The sequence below is a fragment of the Aptenodytes patagonicus genome, chromosome 1 (genome assembly GCF_965638725.1).
Source record: "Aptenodytes patagonicus chromosome 1, bAptPat1.pri.cur, whole genome shotgun sequence".
Classification (NCBI taxonomy): domain Eukaryota; kingdom Metazoa; phylum Chordata; class Aves; order Sphenisciformes; family Spheniscidae; genus Aptenodytes; species Aptenodytes patagonicus.
The window spans coordinates 103,580,440-103,604,915 of NC_134949.1; the positions used below are offsets into that span (position 1 = coordinate 103,580,440).

The window sequence follows — 24,476 nt, forward strand, 5'->3', positions numbered from 1 at the left end:
TGAAGTCTTGAAGTAACATTTGCACATTGGTCATTTTAACCATAAAGAAAAATGTAGATTAGCAAATCTGCATTAAGTTATCTGAAGAAACCAGCCACAAAATACAGAAGAGATTACATAATGACCCTCCAAAACAGGAATTCAATTCTCTGTAAGCAGGTTCCATAAGAACTAGCAGGGAAAAAGCAAGAAAGTCAAACTTGACAACCATTACAGCAGAACTACTTACATTCTGCAATGCTAAGCTCAGTTCTACACTGGGAAATAAACTAAGTGATAGCACGTAGAGAGACGGCTGAGATATTTCACTGCTGCTTATAATTTCTTTCTTTTTTCAGACGACTAACATTTTTGAAGTTGTGTATTTATCAGAATGCTACATGTGTTTTTCCTCAACCAATTTGTTAAAACTCAGTCAGCCAGAAATACACATATTCAAATTCCTAGCTTACTCCAAGGTTTTCCTGTGACTGAATTAATTACTTGTATGTCTTGTATGTCTTTTGAAGCAGGAATAACTTCAAGAGCCTGTATTATACCCACAACTTTAAACAAAATTAAAGAAGCACTAACATATTTAGGGGGAAGATGAGGAAAGCTAGCAATACTTAACTGATTCCAAAGAATTAATGTATGTATACCCAACTTCAATACTCACTTCCTTCAAAAGGCGGGAAGTAGGCAGAAAATGAATGACCAGGCAGAAAAGTAAATTCCTACTCTACCCTTTACACAGTTTATAGTAAATTACTGCTTAGTTACGTTCAACTTTCACATGGAAGAATATGCACATATAAGCTTTATCTGTGCATGATCAGGAAGAACCAGAATACAAGGATTTAAGCCCTCACCAAACCATTTTCCCATCTGCAGGACTGCTGAGATCTGTTACCCCAAGTGGGCTAACAACCACAGTAAGATTTTGATACATCGTTACTTAGCAAGATTTGTTTTAGCAAGCATACCAAGAGGATATTTAAGAATTAGCCATTTTTCCTTCTGACCCTACCTCAGCAACCCGCAACAGGCCATTTACTCTATAATGAAGCATACGAAGGAAGCAAAGAAGTCCACTTCATCAGTCTAGCAACCCAACGAAAAGTAAGCAGGACAGAAATCTTGCACGCAATTTGAAAAATTGGCTCACCCTGCACTGCTCAAAGCAATTACGTTAACCAGGACTACACTACATTTCCCTCTTGTGTTTAAAGGGGAGGACCATCTTCCCAGTACACTGCTCCTTCACTTCCCAGCTTTAATTTTTTCCATTCACATTAACATTTTTACTTGGTTATAATATAATATACAGCTTACTGGGGAAAAAAACGTTCGTTATTTGTTCCTAGTATCAGTCACTTAGCTTTTAAGAGTTATTCCCATCTAGGCACTTTTCATCCAAGGAACTCAAAGGTCTACTGAATGTTGCAAGCAAATCGCTATTATTTATGAGTGACAGAATGATGAAACAAAAGTTAAATGACCTGACTGGAGACACAGATCACCACAACGCAGGAGAAGCATGGAGATAAGGAGGAGTCAGGTTTCCCAGTCCTCTGATACACCCTGCAAGGCAAGTATTCTCATCAACACCCTTTTTCCTATTTCACCTTCCAAATTCCCTTTTTTTTTGTTCCCTTCTTAGTTTTGGGCTTTCTTCTCAGCAGAGTTGCTCTCCTGCCAGTCCTGGCTGTACTGTTGCAAGGGGTTCTTCCTTCCTAGGACTTTGCTGCATTTCATAAGGTTCCTGTTAGCCCACCCCTCCAGCCTGTTTAGGTCCCTCTGTATGGCAGTCCTGCCCTCGAGCGTATCAGCTGGTCTCTCCAATTTGGTGTTTTCTGCAGGCAAGAGTGAACTCCCCCACCTCCTCCAGGTCACTACTAAAGACACTAAACAGGCCATAGTACAGACTCCTCCAGTACCCCAACTTGTTACTGGCCTCCACATAGAGTATGACCAGATTTTTACCCATCTGGTTGTCCACCCATTTAGACTGTAACATACCAACTTGGATACAAGCTTACTGTGAGAGACCATATTGAAAGCCTTGCTAAAGCCAAGGTAAATGACCACTACTGCTCTCCCTTTATTCACAAACCTATCATGGAAAGCATTCAGGTTGGTCAGGCATGATTTAGCCTTGGCAAATCCACACTGACTGTTCCCAGTCCCCCTCTTCTCCTTCATGTACCCAAAAACATGTTCCAAGAGGACTCACTCCACAGTTTTTCCAAGGAGGCCAGTGGAGCTGAGCAGGCTATGGTTTCCTAGATCATCCTCTTGGCAGATGGGTGCAATATTTGCTTTCCATTGTAGTGGACTTTCCATGCTCTCTGCGACCTTTCAAAGGTAAGAGAACAGCCTTGCAAAGGTATCAGGCAGTTTTCTCAGCATCCTCAGGTACAGCCCATCTGGCCCTATGGACTTGTATGGGTGAAGATCTCCCAGCTGATCCCTGACTCAATCTTCATCCGCTGTTGCTGTTCTCCTCCCTGAACCCTTCTTGAGTATAGAGATCTGAGAGACCTTATTAGTAAAGACTGAAACAAAGAAGGTACTGAGCACCTCAGCCTTATCTGTGTTACTCCAGCCATGTTATTAAATCCCTCACACCATTCAGCAACAGGACCACTTTTTCCTTGTTCGGTCTTTTACTGCTAACAAAGTCATAAAAGCTCTTCTTGTTGACCTTGATCCCTTGCAAGCATCAACTCCAGGTGAGCTTTGGCTTTCCAAAAAACCATTCCTACATGCCTGGCCAGTGTTTGTGGATTCTTCCTTTGTACCCCACACCTGCTTCTACCTCCCATATACTGCAGTAGGACTAGGGTGCAGCCATGAGTTCCCTGTAAAGGCAAGACAGTCTCCTGATAGACCTACCTGCACTCCTGGACTGTTCTTGCATTTGGAAGACACTGTTCTTAATGAACTGCTAACCTTAATGAACTCCTTTATTCTTCAGAGCTGCCCCCCAGGGATTCCACCCCTACCCATTTTCCGCATAACCCCCAAGGTCTGCTCTCACTGCCTTCCTCACTCTTCTCAGATTTTTGAGAAGTATTTCCAGTATTACACAGACACAAATGCTGGCACTGCCACTGCTTATTACAAGATTCAGTACAGTGCACAATTCAGAACTGATCAGACAGACAAGAGTTAATTATCTCACAATTCTTGTTGCTAGAGTAACAGCACTACTTTTCTATTTATTTGTATCATCTGTTCCAGGAAAGACACTGAGGCAGTCTTCTATCTGAAGAAGTTCACGGTACGATGAGCAAACCGTCAAGATTAATTCTGGATGCGTTGGAACTAGTACTAAATTTATTATAGCCCAACACAAAGGAATTTGGAACTTCTCTCTCCTGCCTTTCACCTGTTCACTAGGGAGTGAGGGGAATTATTTGAAAATGGTAATTAGAGAAGCTTGTGGGAGCTTCTAAGACAGAGCCAAGGAAAAGTGAGGGAACAGAGATAATACAGGGTTAGACTAATAAAAGTGTTTGCCGATTTCTTCATTTTCCTGAATCATTGCAATAAAAATTAACTGGCAGCTCATTCTAGTGTGGAAGTGAGGGATGATAATGTCTTCTGCAGAAGACATCAAGAGAGCAGAAACTAGATAACAAACTTGTTATTCCCCTGCCCCACTACAGTACATTTACTCTGCCAAATGGAAAGATGTTGAAGCCTTTGCAGTCAGCTGCATATACCTCTATCTATCAACCAGAAATTAAAAGCTCAGTTTCACATATATACTTGAGTCACTTAACTTTTGGGGAAAGTTTGAAATTCTTGCTAGGGGAAAGGATTAGCACTTTTTAATTCAACTAACAGGTCAAAAAGCACAGTCCCTCTGTATTAAATATGTAGGCTTTTTAAAAGATATCAGAACAGAAAACCACTGCTATTTTGCAAGGAAATACAGACAGGACTTCCTTGAATACAGGTTTTCACTCATCCAACGCAAATTTTTATTCAGAAGAATCTGACGTTCAGCACACCACCATCTGACTGTGATGGCTCAAGACCCAGAGTCCCTGAAATGGAAGCAAGTTTTCTATTTGGGTATGATTCATCATGGACCTCACCCTAGGTAGCTGACAAAGACGACACCCAGTGGAATGAATATCAACTGTGTCATTTGATCAAGGATCACAGCACTGCTTCCTGCAGTTTGACATGCACTCAAACAGCAAAACCCAACACCTAATATTTGACAGACCCTCCACCCAGAAAATCCCTACTAAACTACTGCCTTCCTTCTGTCTTTTAAGATTTTGATGACTGACTGTGCTGGTTTTGGCTGGGGTAGAGTTAATTTTCATCATAGTAGCTAGTATGGGGCTGTGTTTTGGATTTGTGCTGGAAACAGTGCTGAAAACACAGGGATGTTTTCGTTAGTGCTGAGCAGGGCTTACACAGAGTCAAGGCCTTTTCTGCTTCTCACACCACCCCACCAGCGAGCAGGCTCGGGGTGCACTAAGAAGTTGGGAGGGGACACAGCCGGGACAGCTGACCCCAACTGACCAAAGGGATATTCCACACCATATGATGTCATGCTCAGCATATAAAGCTGGGGGAAGAAGAAGGAAGGGGGGACATTTGGAGCGATGGCATTTTGGCTTCCCAAGTAACGCGTGATGGAGCCCTGCTTTCCTGGAGGTGGCCGAACACCTGCCTGCCCATGGGAAGCAGTGAGTGAATTCCTTGGTTTGCTTTGCTTGCACACGCAGCTTTTGCTTTACCTATTAAACTGACTTTATCTCAACCCATGAGTTCTAACTTTTTTCCGATTCTCCCCCCGATCCCACTGAGGGGGAGTGAGCGAACGGCTGTGTGGTGCTGGGTTAAACCACGACACTGACATATTGCTAAAAACGTAATAAAGATTAATCTCACTCTAGACACAGCAAACACACTCTGATATCTTAACTAGTTACAATGCAGATCCTGAAACTGGCACAAGTGTTGAGCCTACAGGCCTCAGGAGTAAAGAGATTACTAGGCGTCCCTTCCACACACCACTTACCGTCCAGCTTGTTCTCTCTCACTTGGGAGGTGAGAAGGCAGAGTTGCTCTTTATGTGAGGGAGCAGCTGCAATGCACAGGGCTCCGCCTGCAGATGGACAATGAGCCAGTCGGGAGCTCACAGGTCAGGAACAGAGGGCAGACCAACACGGGTGACATTCTAGCGGGTGCCTGCTGTAGACAGCCTTCTCAGGAAGAAGTACCTGAAGCCTTCTTCAGACAACTGGAAGAAGCCTGACACTCCTATAACAACTGATTGAGGAGTCAAGGAGGGGAGGCGCTCTCTGCTGGACCTCATGCTTACAAACAAGAAAGAACTGGTCAGGGATGTGAAAGCTGGGGGGCAAACCTGGCTTCAGTCACCGTGAGACAGTGGAATTTGGGACCCTAAGAGGAAGGAAAAAAGCAGAAAGCAGGACCATAACCCTGGACCTCAGGAAGGCAGTCTTTGGCCTGTTCAGAGATCCGCTTGGAAGAATCTCGTGGCATATGGTCCTGAAGAGAAGAGAGCTCCAGGCAAGCTTGCTCATTTTTCAAGTATCACCTCCTCCAAGATGAACAGGAAAACGAGCAGAGGTTGACCAAAGAGCTCCTCACAAAACTCAGACATAAAAAGGAAACATACAGGAGGTAGAAGCAGGGACGAGTGATCTGGGAGAAATACAGAGATGCTGTGTGAGTGTGCAGGTATGGCATTAGGAAAGTCAAAGCCCACCCAAAGCTAAATCTCATGAAGCACATGAAGGGCAACAGGAAGGACTTCCGTGGGTGCACCTCAATGGGAATGGGGACCTGGCCATAAAGGACAAGAAGGTTGAGGGACTGAATGCCGCCTTCACCTTGATCTTTACTGGTAAGATCAGCCTCCCAAACCAAATTTCCAATTAAATTAAAGACATCGAAACCAGGTATTACTGTATCTACAGTACGTACATATGTATGTATTTAAGAGAACATTTCTGCTAAATCAGAATACAAGGTACTGGTAAGAATATTCTTAGCCGGAGCAGAGACAGCGGTCAATAGGAACTTCTTCCACATACCTAGTTGCTACAGTTTATTTAAAGGAGAAGGTGGACAAGCCAGAAGTGCACAAGTAACAGTCAAATTCATAGCTTCTACTATATAGAAGCAGTAACTTCTGCTTACTCTACATGAACATGCTTTATTTTTCAGTATCAGTTATATACTCTTTGAATAGAATGTAACAGAAGAAATATGTGATTACAGGTTAATATATTGATGTTATAGACTAGCCCAGCAAAGTTGTCACCACAGTCCATTGTGTTTTATGACCCTCAGACAACTCTTCTCCTAGCCAAAACCTTTATAGTAGAGAGTAGCAACGCACAATTCATCTACTTACTTGTATAACAAGAACAAAAATACTTATTAACTTTCTAATGCATATGCAAAGCCAGGATTACTTTTACTCATTACTGTCACAGGCCTGAGTAAGCTACACTAATAGGACGGCAGAAGGTCACATCTGATAGAATCTGTTAGATGTCTCCTTCACAAAAACAGCTCTTTAGACAGTTCAATTTGTATGGTACCTATACACCCATATGCAGAGAGTATTAAGTTAGTTACTTTTTACCATGTGGACAGTACATGTTTAAAGCTCCCAGGCTGCATCACTCAAACTCTGCTCAAGAGCCATTCTGCCTTTACTTCGTTTTATTTCCCTTTGAGAATTTTTCCATGCAAGTGGGGAGAATTTTGTTCTGATTTTGACCACAGTTTGTGCCTTACCATTACTATTCCTTGCACTTAAGAAGTGTGCTAAGGTTATAAGTCACCATCTTTTCCTCATCTTTACTTTTCTGTTAAAGGAGATGCATTACTGTATTGTGTTTATTAAGCAGAATTTATTTTTCAAGGAATCAAACGGAGTTTCAAATGGCAAAACAGCCAGGGAAGCAGAGCTCCAAAATGAAAGTATTTTCTATCATCCTCCAATAGCTGTTAGAGATCCCCCTCCATATATGGAGAATAATAGTATTAAATGGGCTACATCAAGTTAGTGTACTCATTCTCATTATATAGATCTTACAGTTTTCACTACAAAAACCACCACAGGTTGTTGGTTATTACAGTAAGACAGTTACTGCCCTAGTTAACAGCCCACTGCCTACAGCATGTAACTACGTCTTCTACAGCTTACGTACTATTTTCAGTTACATGTGATAAGGTACAGACATGCCACGGAACCCTAACTCTGTATTTCTCCATTTCTGCTCAGATTCTTTATCTCAGTCTTGAAGATATATAATACCTTAAGCATCATAGCAAATGCTCTTAGGTTCGCGTATCTACACTGATACTGAATAAATATTTTAATAATGAATTCTCTTCTTCGTAAAAACTGAAACATGAAACTTTTATTGCCACCTCTGACCTCTGAAAATAATTCAAAGATTACAGTTCTGTGTGTTTTGAAGTGTCAATGCAACAATGGCTGTCAGTTCAGAAACTTAAAACTTGAACAACTCTATTCCAATGCAGAGAAGCCTTTACCATTACTAAATCGACACTCTAAACTCTGTTACAACATTCCCAGATGCTTCATTGGTAAATCTCAGTCTTAGAGGTTTATTGTCCCTTATCTGGTGAAATTTAGCAGGTAGAACAACAGCCTCAAAGGAAGGAAATACAGACTAATTCAAGAAAATTCAGTGATATAAGGAAACTGTTAGTTAAGAGGCATGAAAATGATGCAGTGATCCTGCAATACTGGAAGAAGTTTACATATACAGTTTACATATACAGTTTAATACAGCAACTGTAACAGGTTTCCAACTAAACCAGCAATTGGCCTTTTTTGACATACTGATCAGCATGCTCGAGTTCATTCATAAATGTGTTGACCTCTTATTTTGGTTGGGTTTTGTTTGGATCCGTTTGGTTTTGGTGTTTTGTTTGTTTTCCCATTGTCCAAAAGAATGAACTACCTCATTTTGAGTTTTGGTTCCTACAAGGAATGAAATAAGTATCTTCTCACAGTTAGTTGCTATGGAAGTAGTATTGCACAACTGGACCTCTGTTGGAACAAAATGTAGAAAATGTAGAAACAACTAAAAAAAAAAAAGCTCTTTCTGAGAATCAGTTGCTCAAAGACACATGGACTAAGGATGAGGCTCAGACAACAGACAACTTTTTAGGGACTAGTCCAAGACTTGTACCTCCATAAAATGGAACACCTAACTTCCTAGTGATACGTCAGACAGTCTCCCAGTTTTTATGTGCCCTCAAATAATTATGACTAGTATCTACCCAGCCTGACTAAACTTGTGAAATTATATCTGCAGATTAATGTATCAGTTAGAATTTGATATTCCTTGCAAAAAAAACCCGTAACACCTACACTCCTCTTCAGTCTGTAAGTTTGAGGGACATGCATTTTTTAAACAGAAAACTGATGCCAAGGAAAAAACAGTATCTATGTTGTACTTGTTCCTGATGTACATAGTCTGTGCCTCTAAAAGAACATTAATAGATGGATAAATTTGCCACCACATTTCTTTTAAGACATAGAAAGTCTGCTTTTTTGCCTTGAATGACCACTCAAATTCTTCATGGCTGGAACTGACAGATTATGAGCAAACCTTCAAGACTGTTACACCTTTAATTCCCCTAGTGCAGACCTTCATACCTCCAATACTCCCCCTCCCATCACTTTTTGGGGAGAGACTGCTATGCACTGAAATTCTATCTTCCACACGCAGAAGAGGGGAAGGAGATTATTAAAGAAGAAATAAAGCACTTGTTTAAAGTCACATTGGCCACTAAAGAATTCTTCTAATCCAATGATATTGACTAATCGATCTTGAATTTGCACTCCATCCATTAGGAAACAGAACTAGTATGGCATGTATTTTTAAAGAGAGGGTGCAACTGTCAGGTTCCTTCAAAATAAGTCTTCCTGTAGATAATAAACAAGATTTTTGTCTTCTTTAAATCCAGTCAGTAGTTTTATCATTCTAACAAGAACTTGAACTGCCTAAGGTTGCACATAAGATGAAAAACTACAGTCTGGAGAAACTGCTGGTTATCTTAAGGAAACAAGGAAAATCAGAATTTACAGCTGTCCTGGATGTAAAAAAGATTTTCAATCACTGAAAGACTTGGATAGATCAGATGCACTTTTCAGCAATCGAGTAATTCCTCTTCCTCGCATGGTACTTGTTCCATAAAGGGAAGTCTTCACACCACGTGGAGAATCACCTATTAAATTAAATACAGTTTGCAAATCAAATCAGCCTTTAAAGCTTGCATAAATTAATGGAATTGTTCTTCATATGCTGTGGAGCTGAACCTATTCAATAGCTCTAATACAAAAAGTCAGAGACAGGGGTTGTGTCCCCTATAAACGCCAAGACCATAAGATCTCATGATTTTTAATTGGAACAGTTTCAGAGTTTAGTTCAGCATGTATTTTACATGCAAGAAAAAAAGCTGCAAACTCAGAATTCTTACAGTTATTTGTCTTGCAAACTTGATTCTGTTCCTCTGAAGATTGGCCATGAACTGCCCAGATGAATTGAGCTCACATGCCTTCTACTAAAAAAATTTCATCTCCAAAAAGACAACTTTAAATGAGTAGTGTTTATAAACTGAGTTATAACAGAATACTTGCAACAAGCACCAGCTGAGTCTGCACATATAATGACTTAAGAGCAAGGAGAGTATTTCAAAGATGGCCCTGCCTCAAAGCACCTAAGCATATGATAACAGACTTCATGTAGCAGAAAAATAAGGGGGTATAAATCAGAGAGCAACATTTATATGAAAAACTAAATTTTGAGACACCTTTTTGACCATAAGATTGTGTCAAGTAAAAAAAGGGCAGCTCTTTATGTTTACGTCTTCAGAAATTCAGTGAAATCCATATGCAGGAATAAGCGCAGCTCACGTAGAGTTGTTTAAGATTTATGCCACTGATGGGCAACATCTAAGCCCAGAAATTTGAAAAAGCAGCAATGGGATTAAGTTTAAATACCTCTTTCCCCTTACAAATGCGAAAGTTTCAAACTCACAATTAGAAGGGACAAACTCTTGATCCTGACTTGGAGAAGCGAAATGTCTGTCACATCCAGAACCCTCAGCCTTCATTTTCTGTATGAAGAAATAAACATTCAAAATAATATATGTCTTCTAAAATGCAGTATACACAACTATCCATGAAACCTACGAATTATGGTCAAAAATCACAGGAAATGACCCAGCTAGTGATTATTTTTTTCCACCGGTCTGCCCAATATATGTCACAAAAGACAGCATCCAAAGAGAAAACAGCTAACCTGAAACAGGCAAGTTTGAACACTTGAGTCAACTAGAAATAAAACAGGATACCAGTTTAAAGAATCTGACCTGAAAACGTCCAGCATCCAGTATCACCATCTTGGTATTTGTGCTTTCACCATAATCAGAGTCTTGAAGAGGTAGGTGAGCTGCTGTCAGTGAGACTCCATACACACTAGCTAAAGATTTACTGATGCAGTAACTTGACCGAGAAAAAAAGAAAACGAGGAAAGTTTGGCTAAGAGGGCTGTAATGCTTATGTACAGAAGCACAGCATTTTTAGTTCTTCAACTGGCAAACAAAAGCAACCACAGACTGAGATGCACAGAGCAGATGACAGAGGACAGAAGGACATTATTGCAGCAGCTAAATAGTTACCCTGCATCCTTCCAAGACCACCAGCCTATTCTACAACTACACGTGAAATTAAAACAACTGCTTCCCCACGCTATCAAATGCAGCCACTCAGAAGTGTGAAAAGCAACATTTTTTGCAAGGCATAGCAGTACATAACAAGAGTTTTTTAAATGAAAGACTATTCATTATTACCTCTCTCAAAGTGCTACTACTACTGACTGATATCTTAAACGGCATTTCCTTGTTTCCCAACTGTTTACTTTCCCCTTCCCCACACCAAAAAGATTACAGAACTTTATGTATGTACATTATATGTAAGGCAGTATAAAAGTTTCCAAAGTAGAGATATACTAGAATATACTGAGAATTTCTCACCAAATACAGGTATACTAAACCTCTGAAGAAAACCAGTGAATTCTAATGTAATTAACACTTCTCTCAATTCTCCAATAGTAAGTGGAGGTAGTGAAAGGATGACTACAGAGTGATGGACATTACTATCACAGAAATTACATTAAAGTGCTAAGACTTACAGCATACTGCTAAGCCATACAAACAACAATGAAAGTTACAAATAGAACAAAATCTTGGGGGTGGAGGGAATAAATAAAACTCAAGGTCTAGAACTACAGTGCTCCAGGCAGTCAGAGAAGCCAGAGCCAAAAACGTGCATCTATTACAAAATAAAAAGTCATCATACTGGAGATAACTCCTTAGCAATACTCACGCAATTTTCTTACAGGATGCCAAAGCACAGCAGAGTATATCATTCTCTTCATGCCACTTGCACCTACATGAAATGAAGTTCAGGCTTATTTTAGAAGCATCTACATCGTTAATCAACATGAATAGTTGGTTTGAATAGTCAGAAGGAACATGAACAAATATTAAAGGTGTTATCTTTTTGTCTCAGTGACCATATAGTACCTTTAAAATTTCACAGAGGACCAGCGTTCAATAACTAAGCTCTAAGTGGTTTACACAGAGTTAAAAGGCATGCTTAATAGGCACCCTGCTTCATGCTGAGGTGGAGGGAAGGGAGAAAAGAGAATCCTAAGAGACAAATGGAATTTAAAGGTAACAATTTGAAGTTTCCCATTAATACAAAATAGTTCCTCTTAGTATAAGCATCCCCACTTTCCTCTCCAAATGTGTGTTTTAAAGTACATTTTTCCATTTTTGTTAAGGTCTCCCTCTAGTGTGAAGATACTCATGGAAATGGAAAACTGCCTGACTATAAAAAGATAAAGTGCTGCTGATTATCCCAATGGATCTTAAAATCCATACTGAAAGCAGACTTCCAAGAATAATTTTTTTTTTTTTAAAAAGATCTACTAAAATTTAAGATCAAATTATTGGTTCTTACTTAAAACAGTAGCACAGGAAAAGCTAAAGTATATTTCTAAGTTAATTGCATCATCACTAAATATTCCCTTGCAACACCACAAGCTACATACCACTTCTTTGTACAAACACGGAAGAATCTGAAAGCAGGAAAAGCTTTACCGTTCAAGACACATAGGGAAAAAAAACACCAAGGAAAAAATCCTACAAAGTAAATAGAATTCCAGATGTGTAATAAAGAACATTCATTCCGGAAGAAAAAAAGATAGGATCTAGCTTAACGCTTATGCTTGAGAACTTGATTTATACCACTGGCAAACGTACCTTGTTCCTCATCACAGTAGCAGCATGAGGCATTTGATGTATAGCAACAGCCAGGTCCCATCCAAATTACACTTCTAAGAGAGTCTGAATCTTCTCACTTCTATGATTTCCAGTTAAATACCACAATATATTTTATTCCCATTTTTACTCCCTCCTTTAAATTAGGCCTCAGACTCAGCATTAAAAAGCCATCTATCTTTACACTTCTTTTGGGAAAGTATTTTTCATTTCCAGTTGTACTCATGATGTGACAAGAAGCAGTTCTGATTAGAAGGCTTGCAGAACATTCTAGCCTAGCAGCGTACAAGCTGTATGTAGGGCACCAAGACATGTCAGGTTAATACACGTTTCCACAAAGAAGAACCCAACATACCTGGTGTTACTGGAGAAATCCCACAGGAAGACATCCAATTCTCTACACACCCAAGTCTTGGATGGCTCCTTTTGGTACTTCTTCTGGTACAGTTCTATTACCAGGTCTTCTACTGCAAGAAGCTCCAGATGGCTCTCAATGCCTATTGCTCAGAGAAAATCCAGGTCAGGAGAACAAAAGAGTCAGTGAATATTCTGCTCAGCTCACTTCTCAGTCAGTCCCTGTTCATTGCCCAGCCTCTTACCAGAGCACCAAAGCTCTTGTAAACCTTAACAAGTTATTCCACCAGTGTTTTTAATAAAACCTGGCTTCCTAGCAAAGTGGGTCATCCTATATTCCCACAATTTTCTCCACTTCAGTAATTACGTATCCTACTTGTGGGCCATCTCTCCTCAGAAGCTGTTAGTTTTCCCATGTGTTTACCATACGCTCACCTTCACAGTAATCTCACTGCCTCTAATGCTCCCTTAACTGGCTGAGCAAGAAACAGCGTATGTTATTCTACGGATGTGCTCCTTAGCCAGTTAGCTGATCATGCTGCTGTTTTACTGTGACTGATGGGGAGGAAAAGAAGAGGGAGAAGCACGCAAAGTAGTTCTAGCTATCAGTACCAGCTTTTATGAAGCCTTTGAGACCCGAAGATTTTCAGACAAATACAGCTGTTCATGATTACATAACCCTTCTTTCTTAGGGGGTGGGGGAGCGGAAAAGCCAAAAATGATCCATTTCCCACCTGTTATGCTAGCCATTCGATTGAGACACCAGTTAATTCGGAATCTGTCATTAGACTAGAAGAAAGAAAATTTCAGTGACATTGAAAGAGTATATAAATCTGACATCTGCAAGACTTCTGACCACATCTGAAAGAGACACCTCCAAAACAAAATTCAGTATTTGTGGGACTGAATGTACACTCTTCCTGAAAATCATCTTGAAGAGGAACCAAATGCCATGGAGGCTTTCCAACCAAACCCCAGGAGTAATTTTGGACTAACGTTTGGGGACAGGTTAAAGCTTAACCCATACTACAGCTATCTCCGTTAAGTGCTCTGAGATTTTTTTCATGCATATTTCTTCAGGGCCCTATATTTATGGATGAAGCCCAAGATCTTGACCCTCCCCGCCTTTTTAAGGATTAACATTAGGCTCGAATGGAATCAAAATGTAATATAGCCGTCACGAAGCTTAAACGCCTCTGAACCCTAACATTTTGTTTTGCTTATTGGCAAATGAAACTTGAGCAAAAATTAAGATGTACGGTATTCTCATGGGGAAAGAGTCATAAAAATGTAAAAACATTCCTTAGAAAAGCAGGACTGTGTGACTATTATTCAGCACAATCAATTTAAGTCAATCTTAAAAGCCCTTAACCTAAGTCAAAACAATGTCAGAGACCAAGTGAAACGTTCATCAGTAGACTAGAGCCAGAAGTGCAGGCTGAAAATAAGAAGGCAGAAAATTAGGTCTCTGCTTTATAAAAAGGTTAGCTTCTAGGGGCCATTTCTTCCTGCATGCAACTGGGAAACTTTGGAAAAGAGTGCCTTTTCCCACTCATTTACACACTGATTAGGTTTTAGAGTGAAGTATCTCCTTAGTCATCCGACAGAAGTGAAACTAGAGGTTTTGATTTAGAGCATCTTACTTTGACCTTGACCATACCCTGCAGTAAAAGTGAGGCCGAACACCGGTGCCTGGCTGGACAAACTCAAGAAGTTCCCGTAAGACAACTGCGTAACAAGTACGTGAAAGATGAAATCCAGATACAGGGATCTTATGAGTGGCATCACCTAATGAAGGGGGGGCGGGGCAGAAAAAAAACCCCAAGTTATGAGAAGTCCTGTTTCCTTAAATGATACAGTACCCCCCTCCTTTGTATCTTTTTATATACATATATGTATACACACAAACACACACATCTCCTCTTCTCTACAGAGGGCATTGGTAATTAAGCTATCAAAACCTTGCTTCCTTCAGCAGAAGGATGGCGGGTCTGGGCTGTGAGCAAACACGCAAACGCACACACACACTTACCCCTTTTAAAAGGCCATTATCTAAGTATTTGACATAGCAAAACACAGGCCAAGTTTGTTCCCTCCGTACACAAGGGGAGGAAGTGTCCTAATAGAAACAAACTGGTATCTATAAACATTACTTGACTCACAAGGGAAACAAGGCAGGCCAAACCAGACACAATAACGGTATAAATACTTTAACTTTGTTGATATATGTAAAGCTGCAAAACACTTACAACTTTTAAATACAAACTAGTATCTTTGAGTTACCCTATTATGAATTAGCACTTCATGCTGAAGATATACACAAGGACCATAAGGGAAGGACACACTGCTCAGATGGGCTTGAAAGCATTTAAAGCCATACAAAATTGTCCCATTTAAGAAGAACATACTGCAGTTATTATTGAATTAAAATAGGAAGACAATACAAATAATTCTGCCATTGACAAAACCATTTTAGGTGAAGCGCTCTGCCATTTGTGGGTACAAGAAACATATAAAAGGTGACTGCAACAAGCTGCTCTGTCACTCCTTTCTCTTCGAAACTTGACAAGTTCCCAGAAGGAGAAACTATAGACTTACAAAACATTTGGATACAGATCATATAAGCCGAGTCTAAAACTGTACACCTCTGCATACCATTCTCTTTCTTCACTGATACTCACTAGCAGCCTGGCAGTGGTACCGAAAACCACGTGGTGGTACTTCTGCAGAAGAGCAGGGGAGACAGGAGAAAAAGAACAATCATCATCCAACATCCACAACGACAGATCCTTAACTCTCAACTATACACCACAGTTTCAGGTACAGAAATGAACAGCTTCATCTTCCCTTGTGGCCTTGTACGAGTGCCACAACTGTTTTTGAAAAAGTTACTTTCAGTTATATGCGTTTTAAAAAACAAAAGCATATTGTATAGCATGTGCGTGTTTAGGTCCAATCAAGACAAATATTCATTGGCATGAAATATAAAACACAAACATCTGAAGGTCCTCCTGGATTTATTCTACCCTCTTTGAAGCTTCACGCAGTTCTGACACTTAAGTCCGTCTCTTCAGAAACAATCAGCACTGTTCCGATATTTTAAGAAGTCAAACCACTTATAGTCAAAGAAATAAACCTGTCTTAATACCAGAATTCTAATCTGGGCAGCAGTAAGTGACACTAGAAAGCCTCCCTCTCACCCCAAAGCAAGATGAACTACTTGTCTCCCTTCCTTGGAACTCACCTGGATCTATGAAGTGATGGAAATCAGCCATTATGCCATCCTGTAGGGAGTACCTGACACACCCAATCTCGCAAGGAAGGAAGCGCTGTTCACAGTGGGATGGCAGCTTGCCATGGCTGTAAATGTTCAGGAAGTAGAATATGTCTGCAACCACAGCTGAAAGAAAAAAAAATTTTTTTTTCAGAAGAGCTATCAGAGGTTACAGCAAGCCATCCTGGCCTCACCTCATCCAGTGAAAGCTTCGGTGCGCTTTATCATATGAGTGAGTAAAGTAGGGTAATGACCAAGTAAAACACATAGATCTTTCTCTGTATCTGAGATGACGAGGTAACTAATACTTATGCAAGAGTCAGGCATATCAGTAGACCTGGTTCACCTTCAATAGATACTACTGTGTGTAGAGATCAGGGCAAAAAAAAAACCCAAAATAAAAGCAATAAAAAAAAATAAAATCAACATTCTTGTGGGTTTGGGGTTTAAGAGGCCTGGAATCCAACAGGAACTACTATTGCTTTTTATGATAGGTCTCTTCACCCTTTAGGAAAATAACGTTAGAAAAAAAAAAATTAGTAATTGCAAAGCAGTCTTACAAGCTCAATTCAGTAACTTACACAAGTTAAATGAGCTGGTAATAATCTTCTGGGGTAAGAGGAGATGAGGAGTCTGCTAATTAAAAGGATCGCTTCTCCTCCGCTAAATGAGCTTCCAAAGAAGGAGGCAAGAATACCCAAGGCAAATGTTAAGAAATAAATTTGTCGTTTACTAATCTAAAAAGTATGCAACTTTGAAAAATATTTCGCAATACACCTTAATCCTTCCCTTCATGAAGGTCACATTAATGTTCTCACTGAAGTTTAAGGTAGCTATTTAATCCTTACCCTTAAGTTCTGCCCCTCATCAAAAAATCCTTCTTGTTCTACTAAATAATAGAGATGTATAACTGTTTTTACACAGAAATGATGCTGTATGCCAGACTTTATGGCATTTAACACCAGTTGTCCTAAGCTTGAATGCTGGTGCTCTCTTACATGGGTCTTAAACTCTACAAGCTGCGGGGTCATAGGAAAGATACCTCTCCTACCTGAGTTTGAACTGCTTTCCTTATGAAAAAATGGATACAGCTACAGGGAACCATACAGGACTTTTACTGAGAAATATTAAGGAGCAGCATCATAAAATGCATCTCAGTTATCCCTTATCATTATCCTTCTCATTCAGTTTAAAGATCAATTGTGTCAGCTCAAGCCACCATGATCAACCTGATCAAATTTGCATCACAATGACAGGGGAGCATGACCTCTGTCAGCGAGAACGCTAACAGGTATTACACTTTTTATGGAGCTACCCTTTCCTGCCCCTCCATAACCATGACAACATGAAAATAGTTTGAGAGACTTGTTAGGTAAAAGGCTTGAGCTGAAACTTAACCACACAGCAGATACAGCTTATATTAACTAGTTGCTTAACTTATCTTGTAAGCATTACCATTTATCATTTTTCAGAATAATATTCATGGAGAAAAGATTACAGATGTGTTCATTACTCAGTTCTAATCAAAACATGCTTTTGAAGAGGGGGTATACAGATAAGAAAGGTTTCGTTTTCAAGAGTTCTTTCAATAAAGAAGCAGACCAGGATGTTATAAAAGCACTGACAAAGTACATATCCCCTCTTTTATTCTCCCAAAGAGGCCAGGTCATTGTTTTATTTAACACCTCTACCATACAAATTTTGAACTTTGATATCTAACAACTCTTCACCCTTTAAAATCGGTAAAAGTATTCTTTTATGCTGAACTTGGATTAGGCCTTGTAAATCATAAATGTAGGAGTTGATGAATTACCTTTTTCTTAAAAACCTTGAAATAATTGTAAAGAAACTATTAGTGGCTACACTCCCATCAAGCTAAAAAACAGAGAATAGAATTATTGGGGGGGAGGGACATTTGCACTGACTTCCCTCTATACTATATGAGACCTTTTTACAGCAGTAGACCATTAGTTTAAAACAAAGAAACAGTTGACACAGATGCCTATTAGCAAAACATAAACAGCCTTTGTATAGGTACCATTGAGAATATCTATAAAGGGCAAGCTTTTATCTACTAGGATCAACTTTTTAAGACTACTATACCCTGATCAGTCTTCCAAGACATAGCAGAGACATCTGGAAGAGAAGTAACACTGGGCATCTTTGTGGTCAGACAAGGATGAACCGGATGAGCCAGATTACATGTCTGGAAAAGATGAGAAAGTTAAAAAAAATCAAAAGAGTCTACTAACCCCCGATAAAGTCCTTCATCTCATTCTATTAGAGGAACATACGACGTCCACTAACAGTTATGGTTAGGTGGAACAAGTCTGCAGTTTATATACAAAAGTGCCTGTGTACTTGCAGACCGGGAAGGCAAGATTTCTCTTCTAACAAAAAGAGATAGGTATCTTAGTACCTTTGTCAACTCACTACAACTTAAAAGAACTACAGCTAAATTTACAAAATATAATTTAAAAAAAAAAAATATTTTGTAAGGTTCAACCACTTGTCACAGGTGAGGAACTTTTCAAATTGGAATTTCAAAACTTCTTCCATGAACTTTATGGAAGAGTTTGGCACATGCATTAGTTGCCTTTGACTAGGAATGGAATTCATGAAAAGCTGATAAAGCCTCAGGGAAGTCATCAGATTGCTCTGGCATAGAGCAAGTAAGAGGGGCGCCTATGCCCATTAAGCACTGCAAATCCATGCATGAACAATAAGCTTTTAACCTGTCAGGCTTACACAATTCAATCATTCAAGACCCAAACTGGGAATAACATTCACATCCAGGTACACTAATTCCAAACGACCATCTTAGCTAAAGATCATTGATTATCAGTTTGAACTATTTAAAATAAAATGAGGAATTAGTCCCATCCAAGTAAGCTTAGGTCATCTCCAAAAGATGACCAAGACCTTTCACTACACAAAGTAAGTGTGGTTATCTGTGTACAGGGGTATGATTAATAAATTGAAATCACATATAATCTCATACATACACACTTCCCTATTTCCACTGACAGGCAATAAGGATGATGATCTTTATTTTGGTAAAGCAATTATTCCTTTCCCTGATTACAGCTTTCTAAAATGCTACCGCTTGTGGAAGGAAATACAGAAGCCTCCATTTATGACAGTTGCCATCTAATGTAGCTCTCCATTATATATGAAAATGGAGCTTCATTAATTACATACCCCTAGCCTGCTAAATAACACAATGATGATCACACTCTAAACAGCTCTTTCCCATACAGACAGGCCCCCAATATCAGAAAACATTGCCTAACATCTCCCTACTAGTCTAGATTGACTAAATTAACTAATCCAGATTTACCAGTTACTCCAAACTACAATCATCCTGTCATTCTCTCTAGCATCATGTAAGTGGTTTAAAGTCCTAAAATTTACCCTCACCAGTAATGTGTAGTTCATAGTCAGTATCTAGTAATATGGGATGAAGTAGTAAATGCAGTATTACCCATTTACTCAGGCTCTTTGCTTTGACACACAAGTTTTTACACTGCCAACCAAGACTGGAATAAAATAAGCTTTCTGACACCTCACAAATTCCGAAGCAAACTATGCTTCAGGGAACTGCTGGGAGGGGGAGAGAGACAGACAGAAGGAGAAAAAAAGGAACACACACACCCCTCTTCAAGACAGTAAATAGTAGAAGGGATCTGTTTAGCACTATTTCTGACCACAACCACATTCAGCTTAATGTAACTGCTTACTTCTACATTGTGGGATTTTGTCCTCCACCATAGCATTACTATTCTCTCCATAATTAAACCAATCTAAAAATAATGGCAAGGTATAGTTATTCCTTTTGTGCGTAGGTTGCAACACTTCATTGACCTGGTCCTCCACACAACCACTTGAAAACGCCAAATCAGCTGCGTATAAGATGTGGTTTCAGGCCGTCAGACAAGAACCACCTAAATTAAGGACATCCACGAAGTAAAAGCAACATGAACCTATGACGAGCAGTCATACCAATCTACAGTATTATAAATAAAAAAACCCCAACATTTTAAGTCAGTCACTGCAAAATACTGTTAAACATAAAACTAAGTTGTTAGAGAACTACATTATACTTGGTAAAAGAGCCCAAAGGAACAAGCTGTGCTGGTTTAAAATGGTATAGAGTATTCTCGCTCTCAATTCAAACCAGAACAATTTTCTGCATAACCTTCATAATGGTACGGACTACTACAGCAGCCATAACCTCTAGAGGTTGGAGGCTATGGAGAGCAGGTGATCTTCCATAGCATCATAGCTGACCAAACCCCAACACCACTAACTCCCCCTCTTATTTAGCTATATCGAAGGGTGCTCCTTTCTCAGCATTTACCTCTTTCACTGTCTTCTGAGAGCATTTCTTTTCATTCCACTTACGAGCCTTCTCTGTATATGCCATCTTTTCTTCCTTAGTCAGCAACTTGAAGGAAAGCAAACCGTTAAAATTAAGTTTTTACTGCTTCCTTCTAGTAGTCCCACAAACCAACAAACTCGGTGTAAGAAATTAATTGTGCTTTTCCAAAGGACATTATCAATGCTTAGCAAGGACTGCCAACTGCTAACACTGACTCAAACATTTCCAGTAGCTTTCTCCTTAATGAAGTCATAAGCTTTGATTCAAGACACCTAGCAAGCATGTGCTTTTGAAGCATCTTCAGACGAGGGCAAACTAGCACTGCCCCACTGCAAACAAGAGGTCTTCTGAAACTTCTCTTGCCAGCCAGGGATGCCACTACCCATTGCACGCAAACCAGAGCTGCTCCCCACAGCTGAGGGGAGGACAGCATAGCTTGTGCTTCTCAGCTAGAGCCAGCTGAGGCCACGCATTTGAACTGCTAAACATACGGCAGCTGAGCCATCAGCTAGTTTACCCTCCAAGAAAGGTCACACTGACATTTTGTCCCCCACGCAACGTGCATAGGGGCACCACACAGATCCACCCGACGGGTGCTAGTTCCCCACCAGCAAGAGGCAGGTGAGCTGCTATGAAACCCACTGCGGCTGGAGCAGGACCACGCCGCAGACCTCCCCCCGCCCTCCGCCGCCATTAAGCTGCCTTAACCCGAGGCCGCTCCCCCCCGCAGGAGGTCGGAGAGGCGAGGGGCGGTGGGCGGGAGAGGGCCCTTCCCCTCACCGCCCACGCCTGGGAGCAGTAGGGGACGCCGTCGACCACGCGGGTCACGGGCAGCCCGCGCCGCTGCAGCTCGGGCAGCTGGTCGCGCACGAAGAAGTAGTAGGGGCTGGGGGAACCCTTGCGGTGCGCCATGGCGGCCGCCGACTTCGCCGGGCCTCGGGCTCTCCCCGCCACACCGCGGCGGCGCTGCGCACGGCCCGCTAACGGCCCGGCCCCGGGGCTGTGCGGCAGCCCGCCTCTCCGGGGCGGGGCTCGCTGAGGAGCTGCCGGCGGGGCGGGGCGGGGCGGGGCACGCACGCGCCCGCCCTCGTCCTTCGGCGGCAAGGGAAGGATAACCGTTAGGCGTAACGGCCGCCCCGTCCTCCTGAATGCCGGTGTCAGCCGCGGGCTGGGCGGTCCTTGCCCCGTCCACGCCTCGGGTTTGAACCGTCAGCTCAAGGTGGGCCCTGAGGAGAGCGTGGCAGGGTTGTTTGTTGTTTGGGTTTTTTGGTTTGTTTTTTTTTTTAATGTTCTTTGGGTGCTGAAGGATAAGAAATACCCAACGGGAGCAATAGCTTGCGCCAAGTTCTCATAGGCATTCAAAACGCAGGCTCCCCACCCTCACAAAATGGCAATATACTGATTTTTAAAAATAAAAGGGTCATACTCTTCTATATCCTCTCACTCTGAATGATGTTATATACTAAGTTTAGCAAAATCCTTACAAAGAGTCACTACATTCATTTTTGCAAATAGATAGGTTCATATGTATAAACAAAAAAAGAAGAAGAAGAAGAGACCAACTGGAATCCTATATCCAAAATACATCTACTGGTATGTGGGACTTCTGAAAATATTCAGAGACCATTATTACTGGTTGCAGCTACTTCCTCTAGGCCAAACCAGGCACCCTACTGCATCTCGCTGTAGGGGTGGGCACTGGCTGGCAAGGTGCCTGCCCTGCAGCCTGCATGACCCCCCTTGGCTCCCAGTGGTCCTCTCCTGGAGCAGCCTGGCTCCTGCTGCTCCCTGACAGCGAGCTCACCAGGAGCTGGTACTTCGTGAGTGAAGATCATGGTGATGTGCCTACTCTGACACTTGAAGTAGCGCTCAAAGCGCTACCAGGACCTGGGGCCCTAGGTGAGAATAGGGGGTGACAGATAATGGGGGTAGGGGCCCAGGAGGTGCAGGAAGGAGTGGGGGAAGAGGTGAAGACTAACTTCAGTTAAGAGGCCTGGGTTTGGTTTTGAGGTATGTCGTAGAAAAGTGGAGGAGGTGAGAGGGCATGTGTGTGCTTGGAAAGGCAAACTTGCTTATTAAAAATAATTTGGGAGCTCATGTTACACAAAACTGAGGCTGCTGTCCAGACTCTCTTTTTGTGGTTTTGGATTGGGTTTTGTTGGGTTTTTTTCCTTTCATCTATCTCATTGACATAATTGACACTTCCTTCACTGAAAGTTTGCATAGTGAGTCACAGTTCAGATAAGATAAAGGCTGGAGATAATCTGATCTGCATCATCTTGATGGGCAGCACGAGTTGCTTCCCCCCTTAAGCTTTCTATTGATCTCTCTCAAAAACCAAATGATCTTCACCGGCCATAGCAAAAAAAGGAAATTAGCAGGGCAATAACCACAACTGGCTTTAAAACAGTTTAATCAGTTTACAGAAGGAATTGTGAAGTCTGGTTGCCTGCAACAGAGGACCCTATGTTTGACCTGAGACAGTGTTACTGAAGTGGCAGTGTTGGCATAGGTCCTGATTAAATTCTGGCCAGGTTTTGCTTGTCCCAGGCATATGATGTCTCCCACATTCCTCACTGTTCCCCTTGTCTTTTGGGTGATCTCCTTCAGCATGCGGTTGCAGTTCCTGCAGAGCCTGCGTAGTGCAGCAGAACGAGCTAGCACACTGCTGCTCACGCAGCCATCTTCAGTGGAGTTACTCAGACAATCTTGATAAAAATGAATGGTGTAGCCCTGACTTGGAAGATTCTTTCCAATCCTCTATCCCAGAGTCCTCTTGAATTTACTGTAAACCTAGACATGAGGATAAAAGTGGTGATAAAACACCTCCATGCGTTTCAAAATCACTGGAAAACTCTGCCTCTTCCCCTCAGCCTAGCTGCTTTTTTCATCTTCTGGTTAGGTAATGTAAGTCTGTTTAGCTCCAAAGGAGGTAGCTGTTGTTTAGGCTTAAATCTTTGGCTTAGCTGATTATGTTTGTCACTGCTGGAACTGCTCGCAGGTAAGATCAGATCAGATTGCTCTTGCATCTCACTGGTGGCTGGTTTCTCTGAGGGTTAAAAAATTTGTGCAGTTTAGTCTTCTGGAGGCTCTTCTGTCTTGCTCAAATCCAGTGAAACAGTTTATGTTTGTGAAACACTTACTGAATTTGCTGTTAAACATACAGAAGGAGCCAATCACATTGTTAAAAACATATAAAATTATGATGTAAACTCAATGAGAACAGGTAAGCATTTTTAAAGTCACTTTCACTGTTGTGGAAAATCATTTATATTCTGGTCTAATTCCTGATACATTAATGCTAGATCTCTGAGGAGAGACTGCAAGAAATAACTTGTATCTTGTAAATACAAACTTCCGTACAGAGTCTAGTTTTTCAGGCAGAAAGGCGAGTATTTACTGTTATATTACTGTAAGAATTGTTGCTAGGAGCGCATCTGTGCACATTTGTTTTGCTTCACACCATGTTCTTTTCGCTGTGTGCAGCTTTGGGACCCACCCTTTAGGAACCCTTCCTTTTAAAGAAATTCAGATAATGTGTGCATCAACTGTTTGAAAAACACAAGGCTCCAGTAATAGCTCTCCTAGGGCTAGAGGTGTGGTTGGAAAATAAAATTCATAAGCAGCGGAGAGAGAAAAGATTTTCCTACATGGGGTGGGGGGCAGAGAAAAAACAGGGAACAGATCATTTTCAGAGCACCATGTCATCAGTATTCTTCCCCAGGGTACTGGGAAGAGCCCAGTGTCTCTGAAAGAACTCGTGTTTTAACTCTTTGATTCTCTGCTGTTTAACTTAGCTGGCAAAGGAGCTCTCTGGACCATTTATACTGATTTGTGAATAACTTTTGTAGCACTGGGGCCATTCCAGTGGATAAAAGCAAGTGTTGTGCCTGTATTTATATATTACTTTTTTTTCTTTTTAAGCACTTAATTCAATTAAATGACTTGATATGCCAACACTTAACTCCTAGGTACCTGGCCTTGGAAACCCAGCTCCAGAATTAGGGGCTTGTGCTTTCCCATCAATGCATGGAGTTTGTCAGGTATCTCAGAATAGGGTCTCTGTACCCTAGTATTATGTAGAGAGAAAAA

The 24,476-nt window shown here is 41.1% G+C and overlaps 1 protein-coding gene across 2 annotated transcripts; it reads right to left on the reverse strand.

Annotated features, from left to right (window-relative positions):
- Window positions 1–5,939: 5,939 nt before the first annotated feature.
- MAEL (maelstrom spermatogenic transposon silencer) lies at window positions 5,940–21,314 on the reverse strand. 2 transcript variants are annotated; one of them, XM_076351335.1, is made up of 12 exons: window positions 21,281–21,314; window positions 20,364–20,450; window positions 18,107–18,209; window positions 15,974–16,129; window positions 15,411–15,452; window positions 14,390–14,517; window positions 13,464–13,518; window positions 12,731–12,872; window positions 11,417–11,479; window positions 10,402–10,534; window positions 10,068–10,146; window positions 5,940–9,255 (listed from the first exon to the last, which is right to left on the reverse strand). In XM_076351335.1, the coding sequence occupies exons 2-12, from the start codon at window positions 20,427–20,429 to the stop codon at window positions 9,140–9,142; spliced, it is 1,083 nt and encodes a 360-aa protein (XP_076207450.1). In that variant the 5' UTR covers window positions 20,430–20,450; window positions 21,281–21,314; the 3' UTR covers window positions 5,940–9,139. The 2 variants fall into 2 exon arrangements, with proteins under 2 accessions (XP_076207450.1, XP_076207441.1); XM_076351326.1 differs by having other exon boundaries at window positions 21,165–21,304.
- Window positions 21,315–24,476: the final 3,162 nt, after the last annotated feature.